This window comes from Denticeps clupeoides, chromosome 3, assembly GCF_900700375.1.
Source record: "Denticeps clupeoides chromosome 3, fDenClu1.1, whole genome shotgun sequence".
NCBI lineage: Eukaryota > Metazoa > Chordata > Actinopteri > Clupeiformes > Denticipitidae > Denticeps > Denticeps clupeoides.
The window spans coordinates 22,217,495-22,240,722 of NC_041709.1; the positions used below are offsets into that span (position 1 = coordinate 22,217,495).

At 43.7% G+C, this 23,228-nt stretch overlaps 1 protein-coding gene across 2 annotated transcripts; it reads left to right on the forward strand.

The window, feature by feature from the left end:
- The first annotated feature begins 707 nt into the window (after positions 1 to 707).
- cnnm2b (cyclin and CBS domain divalent metal cation transport mediator 2b) lies at positions 708 to 22,640 on the forward strand. 2 transcript variants are annotated; one of them, XM_028973428.1, is made up of 8 exons: positions 708 to 2,353; positions 15,591 to 15,734; positions 15,906 to 16,043; positions 16,765 to 16,934; positions 17,039 to 17,132; positions 17,743 to 17,805; positions 18,833 to 19,011; positions 19,196 to 22,640. In XM_028973428.1, the coding sequence occupies exons 1-8, from the start codon at positions 871 to 873 to the stop codon at positions 19,430 to 19,432; spliced, it is 2,508 nt and encodes an 835-aa protein (XP_028829261.1). In that variant the 5' UTR covers positions 708 to 870; the 3' UTR covers positions 19,433 to 22,640. The 2 variants fall into 2 exon arrangements, with proteins under 2 accessions (XP_028829261.1, XP_028829262.1); XM_028973429.1 differs by lacking the exon at positions 17,743 to 17,805.
- Positions 22,641 to 23,228: the final 588 nt, after the last annotated feature.

A 23,228-nucleotide genomic window follows, 5' to 3' on the forward strand; every position in this document is an offset into this window, starting at 1 on the left:
ATCTTGCCCGCTATACAAATATGTTTTCTGTAAGTGAAGATGTGGCAACCTACTGATTCATCAGAAGGGCGCGATCAGATGTCAAGATGCTGACATAGATCAACAAGTGTCAGTCAGTGGAAGGAAGACTCCTGACCTCTAAAACCAGACGCAGCACTTTGGACAATCAATTAGGCTTAACTACGGTTGTTAATCAGGGGTCGCGAATGGCGGGCCTTAAAATGCCCAGTTGATGGGTTTCTCAACCATTGATTTCCCGGGTAAACATTAATTGCGCGACGTTTGCCTAGGAAGTGGCTACTGTACCCACTTATTTTACACGACTGCCTGCCCCCCATATTCACATTTCTGCCATATTCACATGCGCGTCGGGCTCGAACTGTCAGGTGGCTCGTGGTTAAATGAAAGCGGGGTAATTGGTCGTGAGAACGCCGCACGCGTTTGTTTTCTGTCGCGTTAATTAACCTCGGCCGCGTTAATTAAACTTCGCCGCTTTCCGACGCGTCAAAAAAAAAAAAAAAAAAAAGGGGGGAGTAAAGAAAAAAAAAAAAAGTCACGAGGAAAACTCCTGTCTCGGTTTTTTGAAGTGCGCTGGTTCTCGGCTCCCATTGGCCGAGGCCGCGGCGAGCGCCCCGCCCCCGGGCCTCGGCGCCTCCCGATTGGCCGGCGCCGGCGCCCGTCTCCGCACACCAGCGGAGGTATGAGTGCGTACGGAGCCCGCCCCGAGCGCCGACCAGTTTCGGACGCGTATCGCAGCGAAGCGGGTCCGATGCACGAGTCCGGGCGACGCGCGGCGGAGATGAAGGCGGACTCCGATTGGCTCTGATTTTTAAAAGCCCTTTTCATTGAAGCGCTTCGCCCCTGATCAATATGGCAGGACCGTCGGTCCCGGTACCCGCTGCAAAAATGGCGTCACTTAGCCGGGTCCGAGCCCTGACTCTTATTTTCCTAACTGTCAGCGGGCATTTAATCAGCCCGGCAAGTGGCAAGGAGGGCGGCGACGAGACTGTCATCATCGGACTGCGGCTAGAAGACACGGACGACATCTCCTTCATGGACAGGGGGTACCTGCGGGTCAGCGAGAGGTCTCGGGTGAAGCTGAGGGTCTACGGGCAAAACATAAACAACGAGACGTGGTCCAAGATCGCCTTCACGGAACACGGGCGCTCCCGGGTGATCGGGAACATCGACAGCTCCTCGGGGGACAACAACAGCCAGGAGGAGACGTCGGGCTCGCATCCCTGCGGGATCAGGACCTCTGACATCATCGTCCTGCCCAACATCGTCCTGAATCGCAGGACGTCGGGCATCGTGGAGATCGAGGTCAAGCCCCTGCGGAAGACGGAGCGGAGTAAGTCCTACTACCTGTGCGTCGCCACCCCCACGCCCGCCGTGGGCGGGGCGCACGACCCCTGGACGGAGAACACCTGGCTCTACCACGACGGGGACGACACCAAGGTGATCGTGGTGGAGGAGAAGAAGTTCCTGCTGCCGTTCTGGCTGCAGGTCATCTTCATCTCCATGCTGCTGTGCCTGTCCGGCATGTTCAGCGGCTTGAACCTGGGACTGATGGCCCTGGACCCGATGGAGCTGCAGATTGTGCAGAACTGCGGCACCGAGAAGGAGAAGAACTATGCGCGCAAGATCGAGCCCGTCAGGAGCCAAGGGAATTACCTGCTCTGCTCGCTGCTGCTGGGGAACGTGCTGGTGAACACCACGCTGACCATCCTGCTGGACGACATCGCCGGCTCCGGGCTGATCGCGGTGGTCATGTCCACCATCGGGATCGTCATATTCGGCGAGATCGTGCCCCAGGCCATATGCTCCAGGCACGGCCTCGCCGTCGGCGCCAACACCATCCTGCTCACCAAGTTCTTCATGCTGCTGACTTTTCCCGCGTCCTACCCGGTAAGTAAGCTCCTAGATTACCTCTTGGGCCAGGAGATCGGCACGGTGTACAACCGCGAGAAGCTCCTGGAGATGCTGCGGGTGACGGATCCGTACAACGACCTGGTGAAGGAGGAGCTGAACATCATCCAGGGCGCGCTGGAGCTGCGCACCAAAACCGTGGAGGACGTGATGACCCCGCTGCGGGACTGCTTCATGATCGCCGCCGACGCCATCCTGGACTTCAACACCATGTCCGAGATCATGGAGAGCGGCTACACGCGCATCCCGGTCTTCGAGGGCGACAGGTCCAACATCGTGGACCTGCTCTTCGTCAAGGACCTGGCCTTCGTGGATCCCGACGACAGCACCCCGCTGAAGACCATCACCAAGTTCTACAGCCACCCCTTGCACTTTGTCTTCAACGACACCAAGCTGGACGCCATGCTGGAGGAGTTTAAGAAAGGTGAGTAGATGCCTGCTGTAATCACGTCAGTGGACAGCCAGTAGGAACATCTGGACAGCTGGGCCACTGAAGGCTCGGGTGCAGTTTGTCGTGCAACTTTTTCCGATTTTCCGGAATAATTAAGAGTGACCGAGTTGGAAAAGAGAACGGCACGAGGGATCCACCTCTGTTTGCCGTTACCGGTCCTGTGTGTTGTGTTCATGCGGAAACGGTCAGAAATCCATAGATCGGATATAAACCGAGCAGGAGTCTCAATCAGCAGGACAGTTTTGAGTCTTGGACTTTTATGGGACTTTTAGGGTGCACTCGCCAGTGGGGCCGCGTTGGCCGAACGGGAAAGGAAGCGGACCCGTAATCGCAATGTCGTGGGTTCGCAATGTCGAACCGCTGAGGTGCCACTGAGCAGAGCGCCGTCCCCACACCCTGCTCCCCGGGCGCCTGTCATGGCTGCCCACTGCTCACCCAGGGTGATGGTTGAAAGCAGAGGACACATTTCGTCGCGCCACCGCGTGCTGTGCTGCGGTGTATCACGATGACGACCACTGCGGTTCAGTATAAGTTACGTAGAAGACTTCTTCAGATAAGTCAGCACAGTCTCACGATGTTTTTTTTTGCGAATCAGTGGACAAAACCAAGCCTGGTCTGGTAATTGAAGGGCGCACTTGTTTGTGGCCCTACACCACACTGACCTACCCCCCACCCCCCCACCCCTATTATTGCCCCCTGTGACTTCCATTGGGGCGTTAATGTTTACACGACTCCCTTTCTCTTTCTTTTTCCTCGTGTGCAAGCGCGTAGGGGACATGTGGGAATGTTGCCACGGCCGTCCTGGGGTTATCGGGCGGGGCCATCGCTTGCTCGGCCCCCGCTGCAACGCACGGCAGCACTGCCTTACCCCTGACCCCCGACCCCCGCTTCCCACCAAACGTCCACGCTCCCGTGCTCGTCCCCGAGTGACGGCGGAGCCGATTAAAAGCGTTTTTTTTTTTTTTTTTTTGTCCGGTTGCTGGAATGTTGTGGTGTGGATAATGAATAACCCCCCCCCACCCTCACTACTCAAATCGCACTAATTTCACCTCGGCCACGTTTTTTTCTTCCTCTCCCCTTCTCCCTGTGCCGTGGGCCACAAATTCAAACAAATTAAAAGACATTTTGGACACACACCGTTGATTTGACAAGTAATGGCGTTCGCTCGCGCGGCCCGCAGTCGGCCTACGTACGTGCAGTCATTTCTCTCTCGAGGCGATCGTGCATCTCGCCGCTGCCTACCTTGTGGTCCTAGAGTTTGTCCAAAGTGGGAGGCTGGCTTGGCGTCGCACGTCGATTCATCGACATTAGTCGCGTATGCGCTAGTGCGATAAATGCCAAGCAAGTCGGGGCATGCATGTGAGCGGCGCGGTGCAGAAGGTCTCGGGGAGCTCGGCGACGAGGACACTGCCAGTCGCCGCGGCCTCACAACAGCAGCTTGCGCCCGGTCTCCGTCCTGGCACTGCTTTGTTTAAGGTCCATGCACGCCAGCACTCCCAGGTTCTCGCTTCGTATTGTTCCTGTTTTGACTACTGTTGGCGGAGACGGTGATGACCTGACGGCAAGTTGGTTGAACCTTGGGAAGAGGGGCGTGGGGGGGGGCTGCCTTGTGACTCCACTTCGTGAGTTCATGAGGACGCAAAGCCGTTGGAAGAAGGTTGGGGTGTTGTGTTGCACTTCATGGCCACTGTGTGTGTGTGTGTGTGTGTGTGTGTGTGTTTTTCGTCCGTTCCTGGCTTTGCTCCAAAGGGAACTCGCTGTCTGCTAATGACCGGTTTGGGGACGGGGGGGTTAAGACTTGGACATGGGCAGGAGGGCGAGGTTGAGGGAGTCAATCAGGCTCGGGTTGTGGCACTCGCTCAGTTCAAAGTGTTTTGTATTTTAAGTCATTGTTAATTAATGTAACCCCTCTTATGGAGCCGTCTAAAGAAGGAATAAAATGCGTCACTCCTGCAAAGGGCACCTGCAAAGTGCTGCTTTCACTTTTACATGTGTGTGTGTGTGTGTGTGTGTGTGTGTGTGTTTCAATACTCACAAATGCTGGAACATTAAGTGCGACTGTTCAGGCACCTGAACTAAAGCTAGAAAGCCGGCGCGGTGCTCGCTACTCTCTCGAAACGTCAAATGCAAGCTGCTCATTTCATCTCCTGCGAGACAGAAGCCACCCGCTGGCCACCGATGCCGCGCTTGGGACAATTAACGTGATTTTGCACAGGAAGCCAAACAGCGGGTTTTGGGGTTAATGAGAAGGTCGGGGCTTTTTGACCACCGGGTGGTCAAGCGATTATTCACAGCGCATTTTCCAGGATATCTTTATGGACGTATTGCCACAAAAAGGGCGCAGTTGTACCATAAAGGTCGTACAAAGGCAAATTGCAATCAAGGCCTTTTGTGGCGCGAGTGTATAATTTATTACAAACCGAGTTATCTATTTGTTTGCATGCCCGCACATCTTTAGAACATCTTTTTTTTTTTTTTTTTTTTATTGCTGGCAGTAATAAAGCAATGACATTTTCCTGGTGACTGACCCCGTGTTTCAGGAACGCGACTCGTTAAACTTTCTCTCACTTGGTGACCTGGCTCCGAGCCATCATTGCTGTCAGCATTTCTTCTTCTCGCCAACAGCTACAAAAATATCGTTTCCTCAAACGACGTTCATTAAGTTCTCACCAGGGTTGCCAACGTCCCGAAATATGGTTGATTTTTCCACTTCCAATCACAGCCTCGTCGGCCAATAATGAACTATTGTAAGCATGGTAAAGCTCATGCAAACGTTGCTGGGAGTAATAGACTGTTTATGGGGTGTCACACGTCCTGCGAGATCACTTTATATAGATCTAATATTATGGCCTGGCAATGTGAAGCGTCGACGACACAAAAACTACAAATCCCACAATGCAGTGCTGCAGTTGCCTTGCCGAACTTGAATCTGCACAGGAGCGGTTTCCACTAGGGATGTGCCTTTCCACTTTTCGATCCGATACCAAATCAATTTCAGGCTGACGTCGGGAGTACCGATAAGCTCACACAAAGTAGGTGTACGTCCTGCGGCGCCGCGGGATTTTTCCGGGGCAACCCCAGCTCTCACATCCATAAAGTGACTCTTCACTCCACAGGTCACAGAACTGCATGTCGTACAAGGCACATTTATGATTTAAAGAAAAAAACGCGGCTTAATTTTAGGATTGGGAGGTTCAACATCTGACACGTTAGTCGATTACACAATTGGCAAATCACTCAAAGGCTAATGTAGGAGCTTTCGTTTCGCTGAGGCTACGAGGTTTCCTTCACGTACTGAACCATTTCCCTCCTTATCCTTATGTAGGGCAATCTATGCTTAATTCAGATTCATTGTTTTTGTTCGTTGGTCTGCTTTCCCGCTACTTCCTTTGAAGTCGAGTAGCCTGGCCTAGTTGTAACTAATATTACCATCATCCTCTGTTGTAAGTACTGTTTTCCAAGGTTTTTCCAGCCAATGTGCTGGATTAAGTGTCGTCATGTTGGCATTAGTGGCCTTGGGTGCTTGGTGTGGGATACCCCTTGGAAGCATTTTGACCATTTCTTCACTCGTTTGCTCATTATGACACTTTGCAAGGGACTGATGGGATGTATGAAGCAGCAGTTTGGCTTTTTAACCGAAGCTAACGCATGTAGCGTAAAAGGCAGGGAAAGCCTCTGCTGTTCAGATGCCCTACATTCCACAAATTCTGGTACAACATGAAATGGACTTAAAACCAGATTAGCAAAACAATCGAGAAGTGTGAAGCTAGTAGTGCCTTCACAAATTCTGTCTGATCTGGCATTACTGCTTTCTCTGTGTCACTTGGAAAAAGCGGGAAGCGATCCTGCAGCCACCAAATGAAAATGGCTCCCACATAAAAAAAAAATATGCATTCGTTTTTTTTTTTTTTTTTTGAAAGCCGTAGTAAAAGTAGCCATGTAATCTAAGTAGTTATTATGCAACTGGATATTTCTCCTATTTTACTGTCTGCCCAAACTCACATCGCCTTAATCAGTTTCAGCCCTAGTTTTTGGCAACCGTCAACAAAGGCCTACTTCCCAAATTCGCCCCACTTGGCAGCCATGTAGCAAGTAAAAGACGGCCATGGTGGGAGAAGCGAACACAGCGCCTGCTCACTTCCAAAGAGGTTTTTTTTTTACCGGAGTAGCACTGCCTTGTCCACAGAATATGCCCGGTGAGCATGTTTAAATGCAAAGGTATGTGTTTTTTGGTCTTACTTCCAGAAAATTACTGTGTGGACCCCACTAAATGGCATAGTTCTGAAGTCTGTAGACTTCAACAGACATATCTTTTTCACTAAGGTATCGGTAACGGTCTTTTGAAACAAACAAGGTTGTTAGCCGGTTGGTTTAGAGAAATGCCACATTTCACAAGAAAAAAAATGTGTTTAGTTGCAAAAAGAAATGTCCGAAAATCTATGACTGGCAACATGCATGCTTTTAGAGGAAATAATGTAAGCATATTGATATTCTAGGCATTTAGAATATTGTCAGGATGTGATGAGGTAAAACGGTCAAACAAGCTCAATATCATTTCATAGCTTAAGAAAATTCAGAGAAACTGATGTTAACGTTCCTATAACCAACTGAATAAACATAACATGCTATATTAAAATATAGATTTTGTGTATTTATATGTTCATTTGTGTGATCATTTTGGCACCTCTTCTATGTATTTGTAATGTAGTAAATCTATACACAAAAGCCATTAATGTAGTTAAATGAGCATCGTTATTTCATGTCTTTGTTAGGCATTTAAAGGACATTTGTTTATTCGAATAACCAGTTTGTGTGTGCATGCTATTGTGGTCCAGGTTCCATAATTGGTGTTTTTGCCTTGTTTTGTCTCAGAGAACCAATGTGTACAAGTCTGCACTTGGTGTTCTCAAGCCGCTGTTGTGTCTGTGGTGCCGGCCCGTTCAGTGATCTTCAGCACACACACAAGCAGACAAGTGTCATTCTGTCACACAAATGGCTAAGCAGCCATATTATCTTATCTTTTTCATAAAGTCCGAAACATGAGCCCATAAAGTGCATAAAACCATTCAAAGAAGGCACTAAAAACTGAAATTGCTGCCATATAAACTCCAGTGTAACATTTGTTTGGACATTTTTGCAAACGCCATGCTTTTTAGTGCATTCTATTCACAGCTGGATTTTGATCTGAGCCTTCTTTGTTCTTTTATTGCCTTTCGGATAATTACTTTGCTGAACATTGACAACACTAAAGACCACTTGAAATAATGTGGATATTGTTGATCAATTTAGTAAAAAGGCCTTCCCTTTTATTCGAGTGAAAGTAAAAACGGAAAAGTAAAATAAAGTCATGGTTCTAATGTTCTACTATAATTTTTGCAACAGGGCATTTGGTCAATCAATCAATTTAACGCTTGGCAAAGCAATTTTTTAGCAGAATGTCTCATATTTGTCTAATGTTCACAAAACATTAAATGCAAACAATGTCCATTATGTGAATAAAGGGATTGAGGACAAGTTTAGTGAGCAAGACACTTATCCCTGAGTGTCTCCAGGGGGACTGTCCCTGTAACTACTGGTTATTAATCAATCTGGATAAAGGCGTCTGATAAATGCTGTAAATGTAAATGCATAATTGACATCAGGGGAAAACCCTGTTTTTTTTTCTGGGCTGCTCTTTTTTATGATCATCAGATTTTAATAGTCTATATATCTAGCCATATGACAGCATAAGATTAGATGGCATTACAATCATTAAACTGACTTAAAATAGACTGTTAATCAGGCTTGTATATGGTACAGCAATGATAACGACTGTCTGCCCTTTCATGCCCTGCTGTCCTGTACATGTGAGGATATCTGCAAGCACACAGGTATATTTCAATATAAAGGCAACTTTATTAATCAGCCTACCTGGCCAGAAAGTGAGTTGCTGATTCCTACGGAGAGTAATAATTCAGTACTATGTCAAGCAGAGGATGATGGTTATAAGATAACTAAAGATAATGTAAATATACAGTACAGGCCAAATGTTTGGACACACCTTTTCATTCAATGTGTTTTCTTTATTTTCATGACCATTTACTTTGGTAGATTCTCACTGAAGGCATCAAAACTACGAATGAACACATGTGGAGTTATGTACTTAACAAAAAAAGGTGAAATAGCTGAAAACGTGTTTTTTATTCTACTTTCTTTGCTCTGATTACTGCTTTGCACACTCTTGGCATTCTCTCGATGAGCTTCAAGAGGTCGTCACCTGAAATGCTTTTCCAACAGTCTTGAAGGAGTTCCCAGAGGTGTTTAGCACTTGTTGGCCCCTTTGTCTTCACTCTGCGGTCCAGCTCACCCCAAACCATCTCGATTGGGTTCAGGTCCGGTGACTGTGGAGACCAGGTCTCCACTTTTTGTTAAGTACATAACTCCACATGTGTTCATTCATAGTTTTGATGCCTTCAGTGAGAATCTACCAAAGTAAATGGTCATGAAAATAAAGAAAACACATTTAATGAGCAGGTGTCCAAACTTTTGGCCTGTACTGTATATATTTTGCATAATGTAATACAGTATAAAGTACTTTGTTCCCCAATTGGAAATACATGAGTAAAGTACAGATTCAACCTTTAATAAAGTAACTGTCCACTTCTGGCTTCTACTATTGTAAAGCCTTTGAATTATGACATGCCAGGCCAGGCCAGGTCATCTAAGATGTCCAGCGCCCTATAAAGCCCTTGAAAGCTGAGAGTTTGCGTTCCTGTCTTAGGAAAGTAGGAAATTTTGGCTGCAGAGATTAGACATACTAACAGGTCTCTGGATGCCTGTAGGTAATACTATATGAGATACTGCTTTTTTTGTACCAATTAAATTTGTACTTATTCTAGTGATTTATAAACCAAACAATGTACATATATTTTTATAGATTAAATTTTTTTATTATTTATTATTTTATTTATATAATTAATTTCCCATGACCGCAATGTGTGCTGTATGATTTACAAGCCATGACAGCCATCCACACTTTTATCAGGGATACTGTTCAGTTGGGCTCCTTTAATTAAAATATGCATTTATTAGTTAATGTGTGTGGCACATTATAATCCTCGAGGATACATCCCTTCATCCTCTTCGTATCAGGAGAAGTAGGGTCTCAGTGTGGTGACAGTGTGGCTGGAAATAGTGACGCCAGCTTTATGTGGAATCCAGTGAATTCATCCCTTGTGGCCTCTTCAGTTCTTGTCCAATGGCCATGTAAAGCAAAGAAAATGTCACTCCATTCAGCAGCTCAGACCTCTGCAATTACAACAAAATGTCACTTCTGTTTCAACAATGCACCTAACGTCATTTTTTCTTACACATTGAGCAAATTTAGCTCTGCCTCAGTCCTAAGACTCTGCCCTGCCTACTGCCTCTTTTTTAGTTTTTCCAAACGCAGCCTTGGGTTTTTGAATGGCCCCCTCTTGCCCAACCCCCCGTATTGTCCTTTTGCCCATTTCCTTCAGTGTTGTAAATTACGAACGACACCAACCAGAGTCTAATGCCCTGCCATGGAACGCGTCCAGCCTGCACTTTTTGGAAAGCTGGGCTCGGCATCATTGATTACACCAGGCACGGTGTCCGTCCCCCAGCCAGAGGGAAAAAAACAGCCATGCCAACGGGCACTTTCCTGAGGCCACAGAAACTTGCTAGGGAGGAGTTAAGTAAAGAGCCCAACCAGAAGTTTTCAGACTGACAAATAGAAATGCATAGAATTACACGCAAAAATATTTCAGCGTGCATATTTTTTTGCATGTCCTTTTTCATCCTGCCCAATTGCTCACTGAAAATGTTGCTGGAGCAATTGTAGTGAATTCATGTTGCATATCATCTTGTGTACGTGTACCGCCACAAGGGTGGCTGCAAATGCTGCTGACATCTAAATCCACCACTGGTATGATCTCTTGTACATGGGGCGGCTTCACAATGGTCATGGCTGCTTCTAAGCTGAATAAACTGCGCAAAAACTTTGCAAAAACATAGATGCAAATAAAATAGATGCATTGCTATGCCTCTAAGTAAACAGAATAATTATTTCATGATTTACATTTGTTATAGATAAATAGGTTTGCGTTGGCAAGGTAACAACAGCAGGCTGCACCTGCCTCTGTGGAGGTGTGTATCTGTCTTCTGGAATGGACTTTCCATCATGGTTTTGGTTTGCATAATGTTACATGTATTGTTATAATGGTTGTATTTTTGTAATGGTTATATAATGTTATATATGTGTGTGTGTGTGTGTGTGTGTGTGTGTATATATATATATATATTAGTATATAGTAATTTCCCACAGACGTATATGTATGTATGTATGTGTGTGTGTGTGTGTGTGTGTGTGTGTGTGTGTGTGTGTGTGTTTGTGTGTGTGTAATCAGCTTTGCACAACTTGACTTACTTTTGGTAGCAGTACCCTTCATACTCCACTGCAGATAGTGGAATTCTATACTGTTTTTTTCCTCAAATTAGTAGTAGAGTTACTAGTATAAGGCATGTGATAGGAAAATGGGGTATAATTAATATAAATTAACCTAGCTATTTGGTCACTTTTAATACTTCAAGGAATAATTGTTTGATATTCTTTTTTTTTTTTTTAAGTTTATATATATATACACATACATACATACATACATACATACATACATACATACATACATACATACATATATATATATATATATATATATATATATATATACATACATACACACACACACACACACATATATATATATAAAAATTCAATTCTCACAATTCAAGTATGATTATCATGTCAGGTATTCAACTCTATTTGATATCTCGATGCATCATCATACATCCCATCAGTTTTTCTACATTACTTTACATTATGTCAAATGCATCAGTGAGATGAAGGTCTTGTTCTTCGAAGTGTCCACACAGGCATTCAGCACCAGCTTTCAGTTGGCTGTGCATTCAGATAACGTCAAACAAAAATGCTGCATGCTAGTAAAACATCAATCAAATACAACTACAAAGGACAGCAAAAACACTTCCAAGGTCGAACTTTACCTGGAGCAGCGTTGTACTCCGATCAGGCCGCCAGAAAATCACCAAGCAACGTCATTATAAGATGATCAATTATTTTTGTCAATGCATCAATGTAGAATAGTCCACGTATTAAGTATAATTTGTGTATCTTGGCACTCTTTATTGAAGGTGGACAACGATAAAGGCCAACAGAGTCAAAAGTGAGTGTTTAGTGAATCTTGGGGTTACAGACTATTATCAACACGTGAGTGCGGCTTTGTAGAAATGAAACATCACATATTTAGGGTCCAGGCGCAATGCTAAAAACGCCTTTTACATTTACACTTACCTGAAAGCAACTGCATGTGTTTATTTGCAGCAGTTAATGCACATATTGGCTATAAGAAGACCTCTCTGTTCAGAACGGGGAGTCTGCATGTGACTTCTGTCTGGAATATCAGTGACCTTGGTCAATAACAGGCCGAGGCCAATTTCTTTGACAGAAAGAAGATTTACTCAAGCCTTGTCTACAGGCAAAAAGTACTATATTACCTTTAAAGATAGAATCAGCTGAATCGGCGGAATCAGTCCTACTGGTTCATCAGTTGCTGTGTAGACAACACTCCTTCAATGTATATGTATATGCCCAGAACTGTTCTCTTCAGGTCTCCCGTTGGTCTGTATGAAGTTTTTTAGTCAGTCAATACCGTACCTTTCAGCTGGCAGCAGCATCCCTCGTATCACCGTATATGGATTTATTGAAGAACTGATAAAGACCGGAATGATTTGGAGAACATGTATAAATGTTATAAGCATGATTTAAAATGAAGGACACATGGCTGACTTACCCCACAGTATTCTGATTAATAATTGTAAAGATTGTGGCGGTAAGGCCACCGCTACATGCCTATTTGTGTAAATCCTGAGGACACCTTTACTTTTATTAGCGAAACAAGCCTCAAAAACAGTGGCCATTTTGTTATCGGTGTTCCTGTCAGACCCATTCTGGCTCAGCAGCATTTTCTGGTTCAATTTTCTGGTTCAACATTAAGTTGGAATATACCTTTTATCTTCGATCACACATTGTCCGAAGACGTTTGACTCGGGAGGCTGAATCATAAAAATGCTGCGGTATAGTAATGTCAGAGAGCATTTTTTTCTTGCACATACAGCTAGAATTTTTTTGTAATGGTCATCATTAAAATATTCTTTTGCATACAGATCTGAGGACCAGGTGGAATCTAACAGAAATAAGTTTGCTGATCTGCAGGAAAAAATCCTTTCCCATCACTATGTTTGTCAAATCCCAAAATATTTACAGGGAGGGTCTGGTCTCCGTCCACCACAGCCACTGCCCCTCAGGCGCCCTCTCCACTGTTTCTAGGGGGATATTACGCTATGGAAAAATACGACAAGCGGCATTCCATAAATAATCTTGGAATGGATGGAGGGAGCGCACTGCTGTCCCAGGCACTCGCGAAGTGTCATGGAAACAATGGTGCAAATCAGGCATACCAACGCTGTCCTCGCAGGTATACTGACTCAGCCCCATTATTTTGGCAACTTTGGCGACTTCAAGAGAGGAGCCAGGATAGGGGTATATTTGAGACTCAGTGATGAAATCGGCACAAATGTTCGTGAGAAACAATGCCGTGGTGACGTTCACACAGAAACTTGTGGGAAACAGCAGCTCTCTTTTCCAATAACATCAACAGAACATCGATAACAATTTTTCATGTATGCGTGGTGTTATATATTGTTCAACGTGCTGCATTCCTCAGATCAGCTTTTGGGGGCTTGCGTGATTAATACATGGTAGCTCTTCTTTGCTTTAGATGTTCTTTCAGATGTACACTGTAAAAAATGTGCATGCTCGACATATTAAAATCCTGTTTTCTTAATAGCCTCTAGTCAATTAGAATTTAGACGACTTGGCCCTAGTGTAGACACCCCACATTCCCACACAAACACACCTCGCTGCCTCGTCCATTTGCAGGCCCGGTTTCCACCCCAGATCCCAGCGTGCCATTGAGTGTGAGGTTTCATTCCTCATTGGAAGGATGGCCTTGGTCCCTGGAGTAAATTGTCTGCTCCCATCTTCTCCCATCAACGTACCCATTCATGTCTGCATGCCATACAGCTGTTCCGCATCTTTATTCTGCAGTCATGGGGGCAGGGGTCATTCCAAGGCCTCGCCACCCACCGCCACAGGCATAACGAATAATAATAAAATAAATAATAACCCTATTAATAAAAGACATTGGTCTGTCTAACATAGTTGTTTTTGTGGGGAAAATGAAAGAATGAAGTCATCTTAAGAGACATTAACACAAAGAAGAAGAAACTGAGCTCTCTATGGGTGTGTGTGAGCGAGCGATACAAAGCGAGAGAATGAGTGAGGACACAAATTCAGTCCCATAACCTCAATCCTTTTGGATTTGTCAACTAAATATATATATATATTTTAACTTTTACTGCCATATTTTTAATTAATTAGAAGTAAATTACACCATGTATTAATTGAAATGTTCCACAGATTAGTTTGTCAGTCCCATTTGAGCTGAATTGTGGGGTATATTGATAAGAATGGGATTCAGGATGCAATATTTGGACACTTGTAACGCCCCAAAACATTCAGCTGGGTGTCTTTGCGGGGAAACAATAGTGGGACGGGCAGAAAAAGAATGAGATTGATTACTGATGTATACATGTATTGTTGTAATGTATCATTGGCTGTTTGTTTGCAGTATTTCATTACATTTTACATTTTCATTATTTCATTTCATTATTTCATTATGGTTCGTGAGCATTTCGTAAGGCCCAATCAATTTTTTGATTTGTAATGTTAAAGAATGTGGAGGATATAAAGCCTGTGCCTTTTGATTTTAATAGAAACTGATAGAATATTTTGGGAACGAGTAAGGCATTAATGATTTATTATAATTCTTATAATTATTACCATCATATTGGATTCCTCCACCTTTCATTTCTCAAATAGACAGAGGGCAGAAACAAAGTTATGAAGTAAACTTGTTTCTTTGCTCCCGGCTGCCCTGGTGGCGTAGTTCCTGCACTCTGCTTACTGTAATCAAGCTTGGTCCATTATTTATATGGTCATGGGACCAGTGCTGTCCTTTTAATACCTGACCCGAACTCAGCAAAACCCAAAGAAATTGGCTTTAAACAGGACGGTTTACTCAGAGCATTGTGTCTACTTGTGTTGCATTGTTTAGCAGCACACCACACAGAAATACGAACACAGGGACGTCCGCCTTTTATGACTAATAGTTAAGTGCTTAGGCCAGGATTACGCAGTCCTGCTCCTGGGTCCAACTGTATGGCACAGTTTGAACTGCACCCAACGCATCTTCTCCAAACTCATCAGATCATTATCAAGCCCTTCAGGCCCTGGATCTGGTACGCTAGAAGCCTGAAACTGTACAGGACAGTAGATCCTCAGGGCCGCCGGGAATGGGAAACACTGGCTTGGTTCAATATTCCATTTGAAATTTCAGCCAGCGCACAATAACATGCTCCTTTATATTTGTGCAATTATTCGAATGAAAAGAAATAGCTTGATGTGCAACGGCATTCAGTTGCTACCGCTATGAGTTGTTTGGCTCGTTTCCCTTTTTGGTGATGGGATGGGGTGGAAGCGTGTCCCAGGCCCTCTAGTATTCAAACTATGCCTATCTGCATTTAAACAAGTAGCTCCAAGACAATCAGATCACACAGCGGTCACTTTGGAGTGGAAACTTCATTTCAGGTCTAATATTAGCCTTGCCTCTGGAAAATTCCTTTTAAATGATCACAAGCTGAGAAACGGCAAAGAAGTTGTTTAGCGTTTTTGGTTGGTAGTATGGACTAAGAGTTTTTCACACGGCAAACAAGAGTCCTGTGAAAGCAGATGGGAAAAGTGTGAAATGGCTCTCCGTTCTCAGGTTTATCGTTTTGCGTGAGTGTCCTGGGGGGAATTTTTTTACCTAAATCAGTAAACGTCAGCAAAAATGTTGTGGTGTGGCAAGCACCATGCTGGTGTGAAGTCTCTAATTCTCGTATGAAGACCGAAAACAACCCCAGACCTTCCAGTTAATCCACAAGACATTAGGAGCATTTCACTCAAATCCACGGCTACGCTGGCATCAGCCATACGGTTAACAGGAAATCGCTAAGATTATCCCCCCTTTGCTCTCAGGTAAATCCCACCTGGCTATTGTCCAGAGGGTAAACAACGAAGGGGAGGGTGACCCCTTCTACGAGGTGCTGGGCATTGTCACCCTCGAAGACGTCATTGAAGAAATCATCAAGTCGGAAATTCTGGATGAAACAGATTTGTACAGTAGGTGCCCTACAAATACAATTGCCCTGTTCTACCATCTGGATTGTTATTTACAACCCCTATTAATAGTAATATTGCTTATTTACATTTCTAATTCTGTATAAAAAATGCCAAAAGTAAGAATACTTTCATAGAAATGTCCTTCCCTTCTTGTCTGTCCTTTTCTTGCAGCTGATAACAAAACAAAAAAGAAAATTACCCATCGTGAGAGGAAACAGGATTTCTCGGCCTTCAAGCCCAACGACAACGAAATCAAAGTTAAAATATCACCTCAGCTTCTATTGGCTACTCTGCGTTTCCTAGCAACAGGCAAGTGTGGGTTACTACTTTACTTCCTTCAGTGTGCCCTACATCACCCAACTTCAGATGCTTATTGTAGGTATGAGGTGCTGGGTCCTATGGAGAGGACCACCACAGGAAGTCTGAAGCAAAAAAAGTGTTTTGCCATTTATTTTTATGATGCGGGGCTAGAGGTTTAAGAAAAACAGGACATCTTCACGTTTTTCGGTGATTCAGAGTGAGAGAGTATTTTATTTTTAGTGTGCGTATTACGTTTCCAGTCTATATTGTAACCTCTGAATTAATTTTTTATTCTATAGTTTCCGATGTCGTATTCCACGGCAGGCGAAAGTACAAACGCACTTTGCAGAGTGCACGTCGTTGATGGTGACTAAAGACAAATGATGAAGTGACAAACGCCAGCGGCTTCTGATTGGAATGGATGTGATTAGTCTGTGTGTCCGGAAGAGTGTTTTGCCCCTTCGCCGATCCTGAATGAGTTCTGCTCGAAGATTTGATTAAACGCTTTCAGTTTATGCTGGAAACAGATTTTCGTAGTGACTTTCCAGAGGAGTACAACAGGTTTACACCGCAGGAATCGAGTATTAGACATTACTGCTGTTTGCTCAGTTTCTGTTTGCTCAGTTATGTTCAGAGAATGTTTTGTGACGCGTTTTTCGTGTAATATATGTGTAATATGAATGGCTTCATTCCCCAGAGTTGCATTTAGAAGTTCTCCTCTGTCTTTCAGAGGTTGAGCCTTTTGGCCTGACCCAGATGTCTGAGAAGATCCTCCTGAGACTTCTGAAGCACCCCAATGTCATCCAGGAGATCAAGTACAATGACAAGAACAAGAGGTCCCCAGAACACTACCTCTTTCACCGAAACAAGCCTGTGGACTACTTCATTCTCCTCCTGCAAGTCAGTGAGCTCCTCTGAAAATGGCGTATAGAGTAATAGGATAGTAACAGTGCTTGTCTAAAGAGATCAGAGGCTCGGTTCTCAGTCCAGTTTATGTCCTTCAGGGGAAAGTGGAAGTTGAGGCTGGAAAAGAGGGGATGAAGTTTGAAGCAGGTCCCTTTTCCTCCTATGGAGTAATGGCACTGACGGCCCCTCCAGGTAATGCACCGCGCGTCTTTGATTGGACCAACATTTCTGCATTCGAACCGACCTGCACACGTTTGCCTGTTTGTTAAAGAAGTTGAGTCTGGTAGTAATGGCTGGGGTCTGGTGGGTAACACACTCGCCAATGAACCAGAAGGTCACAAAGTCACAGGTTCAAACCCCTCTTACTGCCATTGCGTCCCTGACTGTCTACAAGGGAGACTGCCCCTGTAACTAATGACTGTAAGCCGCTCTGATAAATGTAAATTTTACATGAGTTTTGTTGAGTTTGCCTGTAATTATGGGTCTTTGTGACTATTTGTTTGAATCTGATCCCATTTTGAAGATCCACATTCAATATGTTATTCAGAAGATCTTGTCACAGTTCCTCTGTGTCCATTCACAAAATTCCAGACTTTGAATTCTCTGATGTAGGGGTCAAGGGACCTCTGCTGGTGAGCATGAGGTACTACACCACATAGTTAGAAAACAGTTAGTTCTTGTAATATGTTGTCGCTCATGTGACAATCTACAAATGACAAATATTTTGCACCAATGTATGGCCCTCCCCTGGTGACTCTTCTTTTTCCCCCTCCACTCTTTCCTCCTCCTGTCCCCTGTCTAGTTCCCCTCTCCCTGTCTCGCACCTTTGTGGTCAGTAGGGCTGAGTCACTAGCCGGATCCCCAGGTACAGTAGCATATCGCAGCCCCCCGTCTTCCCCTCTGTGTGTGTCTGCCTGCGTGCTGAGTCTTAGAAACTGGACATGCCGCCGTCACGTCCTTTTCCTGGCATGTAATTCAGAGTCACGCTGTTGTGCTGACTTCACGTTCAGAAGTGTTTGTACAGATCCTGACTGTTTTTGCCTGTCTGTCATTTGCTTGCGCATGTTTGCAGTTGCATGATCTGTTTTTTGTGGTTAATATCGAAAAATGGTGGATCGGTCAGTTTAAATAGGATTTATGTGCACTGACACATCACTTGGTAGAACCGCTTTGAAAGATTCAGTTCCTTAGAATCACAGCGCTACTTAGACTCATTCAATCCAGACACTAATATTTCGCTAAATGGCTGGTACACTAATAACACAAATATAAGATAAGATAAGATAAACCTTTATTAGTCCCACAAGTGGGAAATTTGCAAAAATATGGCCTCCAGACACCGTTAAATATGTCACCAGGTGAACAGCTTTGGAAATGTAAGGAGAAACTATAACGTTCCAACAATAATCAAATTCTCCGGTTGCTTTGAAGAGTGGCGAAATGTCCTGTCCTTGACACTCTGCTCGAGTCGCCGCGTACACACACGGCCTCCGTGGCCCTCGAACCCCGCAGCAACTCCCACTGAGAGTAGAAGCCTGAGGCCGCTCTCCAACCCCCCTGCCCCAGTTCTTCCACGGCCCCCTCAGGTCTTTCGTTGAGTTCACATGCCTGCGCTGGGGCCCTCTGGTCCAACATCCAAACGAGGATTATATACATTCCAACCAAATTGCGGCATTAACACCACCTCGGGTAGCCTTTAAACCATGTGTTTGTGGATTTTTTTTTGTCCCTCTTTAAGAAGTGGAAAACATAATCTGTGTTTAATTAAAAAAAAAAAAAGCTTCACTTTAAGGCTTTTTGTCATTTTCGTACAAAAGTTGCTACCAGTAGCATTTGTTTCTCATTCGTTTAGCCAAATAACACTTTGTGTGTCTGTGCTTTGTGCCATGCAGAGAACAAGTCTCCTCCACGACCGTTCGCTCTGAACCACTCGGACTCTTTGAATCGCAGTGACCGTATTGATTCCATAACCCCGACCCTCGGCAGCAGTAACAACCAGCTAAACACATTTCTGCAGATCTACGTCCCAGACTACACAGTTAGGGCGGTCTCAGACCTCCAGTACATTAAGGTATGCAGCCTGAATCAAGAGCTTTCGGAATTTTCATCATTTCCATGCAGAAAGTGACATTCCGTGGTGATTCCGACACCTAGTGCTGAAAATGTGGCAGTACTTTTGCCCTAATACATTTCCTTGGTTAAGCAAAGAAAGCAATTATTGTGGATTTCTGTAATAGCTTGTTTCTCGTCTGCAGGTTTCTCGTCAGCAGTACCAGAACGCTCTCATGGCGTCCCGGATGGACAAGACGCCGCAGTCCTCGGACAGCGAGTACACCAAGATCGAATTGACTCTTACGGAGCTTCACGATGGTGTGATGGTGGAAGAGACAGCCACCCTGCTCAACCAGCAGCAGCAACAGCAGCAGCAGCAGCAGAACTGTGTGGTGCATAACAAGTCCAACCACACCACACACAACGAGGGCACCATCTAGCCCCCCTTGGGGTGGTGGGTGAGAGGAGCGGTCAGAAAAACCCCGCCCTGCCCTCAACCTCCACCCCTTATCCAACACTGATGAAGAGGTCCTGGGCTGCTCTCCCGGGGGTGAGGAGAGGAGGGAGGGGGGGGTCCATGCACCCTCTTTCATTTTCTTACTGGACCTCAAGAGTGCACGTCAATCCAGACCAAAGAGTTTGGAGTTTGGACACCCACCTGCCCCCCAATTCAGACCCATGTTTTGCTTCTTCTTCTTCAGGGAGGCACAGTGGATCGCTGAGGAACACATTCAAAGGACCCACGTTATCAGTAGCAAAAAAATACGTTTAAAAATGGTAAGTCAAAGACAGTACCAAATACAGCTTTGAAGGAAACCATAAACCATGAACCAAGAACATTTTCGCATATTTATTTATTTTATATGAGGTATGTATATATGTATGCAGGCCACTGAAAATAACGTTTCTATGTGCACTAACACACACGTCCGCGCAGTAGGGTTTCGGAAGGGGTGTGTGTTTCTGTTCATTCGAGTTATATCTTGTGAGCGCGATATATACATAGTTACAAACACATTCATGTGTATTGGTGAGGGTCTTTTCAGAATATGTATATTGAAGATATCGTTATTTTTACTATTACTCTAAATCAGGATTAAGGTACAGTATATTTTTCACCTTTTTAAAATAAATCACTTTATTGTCTTTTTAAATCATATTAATTTTTTAACAAGTGCAATGAACCACATTTTTATTTAAAAGATGATTATTGATTTAAAATCTCTGTATTGTAAATTATAGCTCTGTATTTGTATACAATTATGTATTCTTTGTATATTTGTTCAAAAGAGAAGAATGTGCATACAACTGTTCATGGGCAGACTGTCCCGAGGCAAGCACAGATGCAGCATTAAAGGAGCATTCCATGCAAAATCCATAGTTTTTCATATGCAATTTCCTATCATGATGGAATTCAGATGAAATTTTGTCAGCATTTTTTAAGGCGGTAAAGGTTCTCTCTTACCTTTATTTGTGTTGGGGTGGTAGCTTAGATAATAAATAAGTAAATCATAATTAGGAAACACTGGTGAAGTGGTACATTATGTCCTCTCACTACTACTCACCATATTTGCTAAGGATTTGAACCTACAAATCCAGTTGCATTAAAAACAGTCACAGAACCACACTAAACATAAATGATTGTACATATCACATGAGCAGCGTGCTCAGTGTATTCAACTAAGTTCAAAATGTCTCAGGAATGCTGACAAAATTCCTCCGAATAAACACCTTATGGATTTTGAGTAGAATGCGTTTTTTTTTTTTCTCCTCCCAATCCGAGTACTGTATGAGTACAAGTATGATCTGGGCTATCAGACGGCAGCCCTACAACTGACAAATATTACTTTGAAGTTGTCTGTAATACAGCTTTTGCCCTTTAGTTGCACAAGGATCGGCCATATCAGCTTGCCTCAGTAAAACCATAAAAATCCAACAGCTGAAGTCGTGTCGACATCTTGAAGGTGGTTTGTTAGCATTTCTTTAACATCCAATTCCTTCTGGGAAGGGCCTAAGGGATGAGTGAAAGGGACTTCAGAAAATCAGTGGCATCTCTTCTGTCCTGTCGATGAATATGCTGTTAACGTTGATGAAAAAATCAACTCCCTCCCTTTTTATGGCTCTCTGAATGATGGCCTTCGTGAAAGAATTGCTGGAAGTTAGTTTAACCCACTGACCTCATATTCACAATATTTCTGAGATCCCTTTTAACGTTAGGCTGCCCGAGGATGAACGGGATGTTCAAAAACAAGAAGAAACTGCACGCAATATCATGTCAGGCTTTCACTCTCTGTAAGACTCAGAAGACTAACAAGACTATGTGTTATGAGCAGTGATTCACATCTGTTTTAAAGAACTAACATTTCGTGAGTGTGTACAGTATATTTAAACACGTTTCCTATCTCAAACTTGAAAACTAAGGTTGGATGTGTTGGGGGCCTTGAGGATATCCAAACTTTCGACGCTGACAAACTGACTGAAAATGTGACCTCTAATTAAGTTTCTTCTTTTTGCTATTATGCTTAATACTTTACCTGAAAACTATTTGAAATGACATTCCACTCATAAGTATTTGCTGTTGCCATTTTAGGTAATGTGTGCATTTTACATGGTGCATAATGTTTTGTTGTGAATGAACATTCCTATGATTGTCGTCTTTGACTTATCAAAAAAACTATTTTTGTAACTTGGTTTTGTGGGTACACAAACTTGAGGGGACCAGGGCTTTGTACGCATCAAGCACTGAACCTAATATCAGTTGTCAGTGAACTGAATACATGTGCTTAGAACTAAGCAAATCAAAGTGTTTTGCTGAGCTGTGTCACTGAATCGGAGTTCTGAGTTCTGTCCGGATATTTGATTAGGCCCTGTGGCAGAGAGTTGCAGCTAACGACACGCCCTAACTTCGAGCCCATGTCACAAAATGTGTGGACTTTCATTCCAATTGGAAATGAAAGAAAGAATTGGAATCTGAGTGCATGGACAGTCGCAGACAGCCGGCTGGCCAGAGCTGCAGAAGTTCAGAAACTTGCCTGTTTCTGCCACTAGTAGGCGCAACATCCTTGCATGCTTTGCTGAAAGGGAGACGAACCACTCTCGAATTCGTACAAGGTGATGTTTTCTGTTTGTTAGGTTTTTTTTTCAAGGGGAATAATCATGTAGATTTGTGATTTACATTTACGAAAGGTTCCCGTGCATCAGGTAAAGGACAGCTCTGTAAGGACAATCAAAAAAGAAAAAAAAGAAATATGATGTCTGGTACATAAGGACATCATACTGCTGTGTACGGCCTGCTTTGTTTTATGCATTCCCAAGATCATTTCACCTCTTTAATTCTGGAAGAGATCTGGTATTGGTTTATTTTCACTGTATGCTGCAGTGTTAAAAAAAAAAACCCCTGTCTTCGTCCCTTTCACTTAGCCCAAGACCCATGGCATAATGTGCTTGTAAAGGAAAAAGGAAACACAATATGTGGATATAAAAATGAAAGAAAAATCTATCATGTTGCTTTTCCCTAAAGATAACTTTCAACCTAGTCTTGTACTGCTGCTATTTTGCACACAATTGTCATTGTCAACTTGGGGACAGTATGCTTGTGTGCACTAGTTGATGTTGTTGGTACAATAAAAGTAAATGATTAACAGTAAATTACTGCTAATGGTGGAATAAATTCTTTCCTATCGCTGCTCTTAAAGATGCTCATCAATTCGCCCTTTACCCCAGTTAGAAACCGAGTGTGTGTTACGTTCACATTTACACCAATTACAGTTTGCAGATATTTACACTGAACAAAGTCTACGGAACAACATCATTGCCGATACACATGTTTGTCTGTCTTAATACCATAAATGCACTTTACTGACACATTGTACACTGGCAGTCCAGAGAATTAAAAAAAAAATTTAATAAAGAGAATAACTACTGCATGGCTCGTTACAGCTGAAAACAAGTTATTTTACCCTAACCGACGCCTGCATAACAATGCAGAATCCTGTTGTTGTGCGAAAGATGTTAATTTGTTTCAGAAGGGTCAAATTACCGGCATGCATCATTAAAAAAAATATCTAAGGATATTTAAGACGGCTAAAATACGGTTAAGTGAAATTTGGTGAAATCAAATCATTAAAAGTGACCGTACGACAGTACCAAGATGCATTTTTTTGTCACTTTTATCATTTTATCTTGCTTGTTTGTGCACTATTGGTCTCCTGGGGTCAAATCCTTTTCCTCATGCAA